The 7,645-nt window shown below is 41.0% G+C and overlaps 1 protein-coding gene across 3 annotated transcripts in view; it reads left to right on the top strand.

Moving 5' to 3' along the window:
• The first annotated feature begins 1,236 nt into the window (after positions 1-1,236).
• The window catches only part of LOC124605473 (mismatch repair endonuclease PMS2), a 153,941-nt gene continuing 147,532 nt past the window's right edge, over positions 1,237-7,645 (top strand). For all 3 annotated transcript variants that reach the window (XR_006978649.1, XM_047137181.1, XM_047137180.1), the window contains exons 1-2: positions 1,237-1,615; positions 1,687-1,846. Coding sequence is in view for 2 of the 3 variants with exons in the window: in XM_047137181.1 (XP_046993137.1) it covers positions 1,481-1,615; positions 1,687-1,846 (295 nt within the window). In the remaining variant the exon portion in view is untranslated. The remainder of the gene's footprint in view (positions 1,616-1,686; positions 1,847-7,645) is intronic.

Here is a 7,645-nt window from a genome sequence, read left to right as displayed (position 1 = left end):
GCGTATCTTCAAAGTTTCAGGCTCTTGGTTTCCGTCACTTCTCTTCAGACTGGTTTAAGGACAGTTCTCACTGGTCTTCACATTACGCCCTGTCAAAACATTCTACAGTGCATTTGCAGTGTTTCGTAAAGAAATGGTCTGAAATCCTCGGACACTATAAGTTGTTTGTCTAAATAAGCGTTCCTGGCAGGCCTATTTATTTTTAAGTAGATCACTGAATTGTGGTGTGAAACAGTTTTGCAGGCTTCAGTGGTCAATATTTATGTGGTTTCACTAGCAAACCCCAGCACAAATAAGGCACTTGAACTATTAAAAACAAAATACAAGACGTAAACAAAACCTATAAATCTTGAAGGAAAAGGTATTGAGGGAGATACGACTTCCGCACAAAAAATTGCACTGGGCTAACAATGAAACTTAACCTTAAACAAACCAGTTTTTCACGCGATGTCACTGCTGCTCGTAGCATTGAGTTTCTCCTAGTAAATATGGGTGCAAGTAAATGTAACAAATAAAAAAATGATGTTTTGACTTTCTAGAATATAAAATGAAGATTCCGCTTCCTCGAGCTTCTTGTATAGCGTGTAAAAATCCCTTTCTAAACTACATAATGATATTTTTCGGACCTCATTTTTTTGAGTTGTTTTGCACTTGTGTCTTCCTTCTCTAATATACGAACTACCCCTGAAAGTTGAAAACCATTCAGTCCAATAAATGTCATTTTCGTACAAATTTGGACGTAAATATCCACATATATATGCTATCACTGAGTACGTGCACTTCGCGCGTAAAGAAAATCGAAAATCATCTTGCGAAGATAGCGATTCCAGCGAAAAAACAGTTGACGATAGCCATGCGAGTTCAGATCACATGACCTGACTTGAAACCTTGAAGTGTCGTGACGTGACTGACAGCATGAAACTGTGGACAAGGCTTGACGTGAAGACCAGTGAGGATTGGTGTTTATTCCAGGTATCAAACACAAACTGTTATGATGTTTGAGAAAGGTCTATTTCAGATCCACGGTACCTACGAAGGGAATCTGGCTATACTAATGTTATGACATTCGAAATGTACAGGGCGCTTTGCTGGTAAACCTATACAGTCCTACAGCGTCCCGAGATGACGTGACCGGACTGGCAATGTGTGTTGACAACTCAAAACCTGCTTACTCCAGAGTTATTTCTGCTTTCTGACTGACACTTCGACCATAAATATCTATGGTCGAAGGACTGACAGCAACAGCCGCAAGCTTTGTCAGTGGAAATATTTGTATGTCTTGCGTCTTTGTTGGTGGTTGTGTATGTGAACTCTGGATGGCGCGAAATGTTTGTTTACATGGTTTTGCGCTGTTACAAGCAAAATTGTGTCAAAAGATTTATGAAAAATGACTAGGAAAGCGGAAACAGTATTTTGTGTGTCAGCCAAAGTGGTTGTTCACCCAATATAAAAATTTTCCCTTTCACAGTCTTGGATCAGAATGGATGTGTATCCAGAAGCCGAAACCGAAACGACACTAGATTTGAAAAATTTCACGTGCCGAAGTGAAGAAACAAAACAAAGTGTTATCCATCAAATTGACAAGGAATCTTCGAGCAAGCTTTGCTCAGCACAGGTACATATTGTTCCGTTTTGTGTTATGTTGGTGGTTTCAGACTTGCGCATACAAATTGTTTCCAATTTCAGGTAGTTTTAAATTTGGCAGTTGCTGTTAAAGAACTTGTTGAAAATAGTTTGGACGCTGGTGCACGCAATATAGATGTATTTTTGAAAGACTATGGAAGTGATACAATAGAAGTCTGTGATGATGGATCGGGCGTCGTTGAAAGAGATTTTCAGGCTTTGAGTAAGTATGAAGTTCGCAAAGAACAATTTCCAAAATTATCTTTATTGTATAGATAAGACTGCGCAAATAGTTATAGTGTGACGAAAATTAATGGAGTATTTAGTTGCAACTTTTCTTCTCGTTACCGCTTCACCGCGGCTTTAGTTTGTTGCTTTGGGGGAGGGACCAAACACCATCACCGCGGCTTTACTGATCTTTGCGTTTATGGAAAAAATGTATGTGACGTTGAGGAAGCCACAGCAAACCAGCAGTTGGCCATGTATATTGTAGTTTTACCTCAATGCATGCTTTTTTTTTTTTTTTAAAAAGGGGTGTACAGTGCAACTCGCCATAATGAAAGGCATTAAAGGGCCATAGGGGATGTGTGAATGTGAGAATTCACTGGATTAACCGAAACCTCACAAATTAACTCTTACATATGACCTAAACTAAACCTTGTGAAACGCTACATGTCAGTATGCTAGTATAATGTACATTCAAAAAAATAATACAGTGTTGTCAGTGTTCCATTCCCTTTTTGCTTTCACAATTATAATGCCACAGCACGGTGCTATGAAAATGACTTATACTATTGGTAGGATCAGTTGACCCATTTCACCCTATCCCTTCTATCATCATCATCCATTTACATGAAGGAGTTGTTACAACAACTAATACGAATATTAATAAAGTCAGGTACAAAAGTGTGCAGATGAGTTCTTGGCAGGTGTTTAGTTTGCTTATGCCTCCAAACACCAAATTTCTGTTGAGGGAACAAAACTTTCAGGGACACACAATCCATTAGCTGTGTTTCTTCTGTAATGAGCATTTTAGTTAACTATAATAAATTGTGTTTAATGCTTGTACAGTTCTCAACCCATTAAATATTGGAAGGTTCGAAGTAGTTTAAAGGAATCAGTAATTTTTATTCCAGCTTTTTCTGTTGTCATACCAGAAATCTCTTTGGTTTTAATTGATACAGTTCTTAAGGAGAGTGGGTAATCCTTACTGCTTAACAGGTATGGGAATTAAAAGAGAATCAGCAATGTTAGTTTAAAATTATTTATTTACTGTTGTGTGTTTGCACCAGCCATAACACTTTCATACCGTGAATGTTGTTCTAGGGTACAGAATAAGATAGTTCTATGTCATAAGCAGCTGGAGATTGCCCTGACTACTGTCAGATGATAGCAAACTGAGTACAGCTAGTGTACTATTAGGGCTACAAGTACTGGTAGTACTAAGGATACCTTAAGTACTATAATCTCCTGTGGATATTATCTCCTCTATGGGAAGTACAGAATCTATCAACATTTGTTCACTTGACTTAGTGGTATGACATTGGTAGGTCTACATCAAGTGTGTTCAGACAAGGTAGTACAGTGGGCTGCAAACCCCTCGCAGTGACAATGGAAGGGCCGTAAGCACAAAAAAATTACCACATACATAATCGGTTCACACCATATGTTTCAAAAATATTCATTTTATGTAATAAATTTAGTTACAACAGTATATTTTTGTAGGAGCAATATTTACACAATTTAATTTCAAAAAAATACTCCATTGATTTCACAATTGCTTTTAGGTGTGGCCCAATTTTTGTAGTAGACAAGTGCAAAATTGACGCATCACTTTGCAGGCAGTTCTCTCTCTCTCTCTCTCTCTCTTATTCTTCTTCTTTTTTTTTTACAATTCATTATGGAAATACATTGTTCGCATTCATCCAATGAGGCAAGCGCATTTTAATGTGTTAGCTACCATAACTTTGATTGTTTCCAGTGACACGAAGGCAGAGACTCAACAGATTTGCTTCGTAATACAAGAAGAGTCAAAGAAATAGAAAAGAATGAATGGTGAGGGACAAGCTGCCATCGTACTAATGATGGGCCCCACTCTGTGAATCCCTAGTCTAGGGGCTCTGAACAAGGGAGACAGGAATCAGATAGAAATAAGTGTATTATATGCAGCCTTTAACCAACAAGTTCTATGTCGTATCTTCCACTGAAATCGAAACTGAGTCAGTGAGACTTGTTGGGAAACATGCTGTCTCCTATGCTAAGAGTAAACAAACACAAAAGGGTAGGGGACTAGTAATCACTGGCAGTTCAAATATCTGGTAAATAATGGTACTCCTTATGAAAATGGCGGCAGGGGATGGGAAGGTTCAGCATGTGCGTTCAGAGTGTATGCCTGGAGACCACATTCAGAATGTTGAAGATGCAGTTCCAGCAGCTACTGAAGGACCAAACAATGTCTGTCATTTGGGCTCTGAGGTCATACTTGAATCAATCCAGTGGCTGACAGAGAAAGTTGGGAACATCAGCTTTGCTCACTGAATTTCAGTGAATCTCAGAATCTACATAGCATGGTCCCCAGAACAGTGTCGCCGTAACTGCCATCTGTGTCACGTCTGCTGTGCAGCGAGCTATGTTAATTTAAGTATTAACTGTATTTTTCTTACTTGTCACTTATTCTTCCATGTGTTTTTGCTTTTAGTAAGCTTTAATTGTTGAGTGCTAGTAATAGTGCTGCATAGATTTCGTGTTTGTTTTGAATACAGTCAGAGAGTCCCTTTAGTCAGCCATAGTGCCAGTAGTGCTAGGGTTTGTTTTGAATACAATCCAGAGACAGGTAGTGCTATTTTCATTGTTTTCTACAAGAAGTGTCTAGTAACCACAGTTTAGTCAACTATCAGCTGCCTTTAGTAAATTAACAGTCCAGTTAAAAGTTGATCAACTCTCTACAGTAAATTGGTTTCTTAGGATGGATATGATGTGTGACTGCTGTGTACGGACGCAGGAGGAGCTGGCCACTGTTCGCGAACAGCTGAGCATGTTGATGGCCGCGGTCAGCCGTCATCAGGCTGCTGCCTCGGAGTGTAGCGGCAGTGTGGAGTCTGGTGCGTCGCATGGTACACCCCAGGTGTTACATGCTTCACCCACTGTCCCTGCTGTCGAGACATCTTCGCGGGTACCGGGCGCGGTTGGGCCACCCTCTCCCCAAGGGGAGTGGCGGGTTCAGCAGCATTCGCAGCGCACGAGGCGGAGGGTCAGTGTGGAGGCTGCAAATTGTTGCTCACATCGGCACCATTGACTCCTGCCGTCTGGGTTCATAGGTCATCCTCAGTTAATACAGGCAGTTGGCGGAGTTGGTGATGGCAGAAAGCCTTGCTCGCGGGGTGGAATCTGAGCTAACTATTTGTAGTATTGTTCCCAGAACCGATCGTGGTCCTCTGGTTTGGAGCCGAGTGGAAGGCTTAAACCAGAGGCTCAGACGATTCTGCGGAGATCTGGGGTGCAAATTTCTCGACATCCGCTATCGAGTGGAGAAATGTAGGGTCCCCCTGAATAGGTCAGGCATGCACTACACGCAGGAAGCGGCTACAAGGGTAGCGGAGTATGTGTGGAGTGCACATGTGGGTTTTTTAGATTAGAGAATTCCCTCCCTAGGCCTGACAAGACGCCTCCTGAGACGCGGCAAGGTAGGAGTAGGCAAAATTCAACAGGGAATAACAGTATTAATGTGCTAATAGTAAACTGCAGGAGTGTCTATAGAAAGGTCCCAGAACTGCTCTCGTTAATATACGGTCACAATGCCCACATAGTACTAGGGACAGAAAGTTGGCTGAAACCAGATGTAAACAGTAATGAAATTCTAAACTCAGATTGAAATGTATACTGCAGAGACAGGCTGGACAGTGAAGGGGGAGGCGTGTTTATAGCGATAAGAAGTGCAATAGTATCAAAGGAAATTGATGGAGATCCGAAATGTGAAATAATTTGGGTTAAAGCAGGCTCAGACATGGTAATTGGATGTCTCTATAGGCCCCCTGGCTCAGCAGCTGTTGTGGCTGAGCACCTGAAGGATAATTTGGAAAATATTTCTAGTAGATTTCCCCACCATGTTATAGTTCTGGGTGGAGATTTTAATTTGCCAGATATAGACTGGGAGACTCAAACGTTCATAACAGGTGGCAGGGACAAAGAATCCAGTGAAATTTTTTTTAAAGTGCTTTATCTGAAAACCACCTTAAGCATTTAATCAGAGAACCGTCTCGTGGCGATAACATATTAGACCTTCTGGTGACAAACTGAACCAAACTATTTGAAACAGTTAACACAGAACAGGGAATCAGCGATCATAAAGCATTTACTGCATCAATGGTTTCAGCCGTAAATAGAAATATTAAAAAAGGTAGGAAGATTTTTCTGTTTAGCAAAAGTGACAAAAAGCAGATTTCAGAGTACCTGACGGCTCAACACAAAAGTTTTGTCTCAAGTACAGATAGTGTTGAGGATCAGTGGACAAAATTCAAAACCATCGTACAATATGCGTTAGATGAATATGTGCCAAGCAAGATCGTAAGAGATGGAAAAGAGCCCCCGTGGTACAACAACCGAGTTAGAAAACTGCTGCAGAAGCAAAGGGAACTTCGCAGCAAACATAAACATAGCCAAAGCCTTGCAGACAAACGAAAATTACCCGAAGCGAAATGTAGTGTGAGGAGGGCTATGCGACAGGCGCTCAATGAATTCGAAAGTAAAGTTCTATGTACTGACTTGGCAGAAAATCCTAAGAAATTTTGGTCTTATGTCAAAGCGGTAGGTGGATCAAAACAAAATGTCCAGACACTCTATGACCAAAATGGTACTGAAACAGAGGATGACAGACCAAAGGCCGAAATACTAAATGTCTTTTTCCAAAGCTGTTTCACAGAGGAAGACTGCACTGTAGTTCCTTCTCTAGATTGTCACACAGATGTCAAAATGGTAGATATCGAAATAGACGACGGAAGGATACAGAAACAATTAAAATCGCTCAAAAGAGGAAAGGCCGCTGGACCTGATGGGATACCAGTTCGATTTTACTCAGAGTACGTGAAGGAACTTGCCCCCTTCTTTCAGCGGTGTACCATAGGTCTCTAGAAGAGCGTAGTGTTCCAAAGGATTGGAAAAGGGCACAGGTCATCCCTGTTTTCAAGAAAGGACGTCGAACAGATGTGCAGAACTATAGACCTATATCTCTAACATCGATCAGTTGTAGAATTTTGGAACACGTATTATGTTCGAGTATAATGACTTATCTGGGGACTAGAAATCTACTCTGTAGGAATCAGCGGGAGTTTCGAAAAAGACAATCATGTGAAACCCAGCTCGCGCTATTCGTCCACGAGACTCAGAGGGCCGTAGACATGGGTTCCCAGGTAGATGCCGTGTTTCTTGGCTTCTGCAAGGCATTCGATACAGTTCCCCACAGTCATTTAATGAACAAAGTAAGAGAATATGGACTACCAGACCAATTGTGTGATTGGATTGAAGAGTTCCTAGATAACAGAACGAAACATGTCATTCTCAATGGAGAGAAGTCTTCCAAAGTAAGAGTGATTTCAGGTGTGCCGCAGGGGAGTGTCATAGGACCGTTGCTATTCACAATATACATAAATGACCATGTGGATGACATCGGAAGTTCACTGAGGCTTTTTGTGGATGATGCTGTGGTATATCGAGAGGTTGTAACAATGGAAAATTGTACTGAAATGCAGGAGGATCTGCAGCGAATAGACGCATGGTACAGGGAATGGCAATTGAATCTCAATGTAGACAAGTGTAATGTGCTGCGAATACATAGAAAGAAAGATCCCTTATCATTTAGCTACAATATAGCAGGTCAGCAACTGGAAGCAGTTAATTCCATAAATTATCTGGGAGTACACATTAGGAGTGATTTAAAATGGAATTATCATAAAGTTGATTGTCGGTAAAGCAGATGCCAGACTGAGATTCATTGGAAGAATCCTAAGGAAATGCAATCCGAAAACAA

Source organism: Schistocerca americana, chromosome 3, assembly GCF_021461395.2.
Source record: "Schistocerca americana isolate TAMUIC-IGC-003095 chromosome 3, iqSchAmer2.1, whole genome shotgun sequence".
NCBI classification, from domain to species: Eukaryota; Metazoa; Arthropoda; class Insecta; order Orthoptera; family Acrididae; genus Schistocerca; species Schistocerca americana.
The sequence above is the reverse complement of the archived record's forward strand: the minus strand, read 5'-3'. Positions and strand labels throughout refer to the sequence as shown.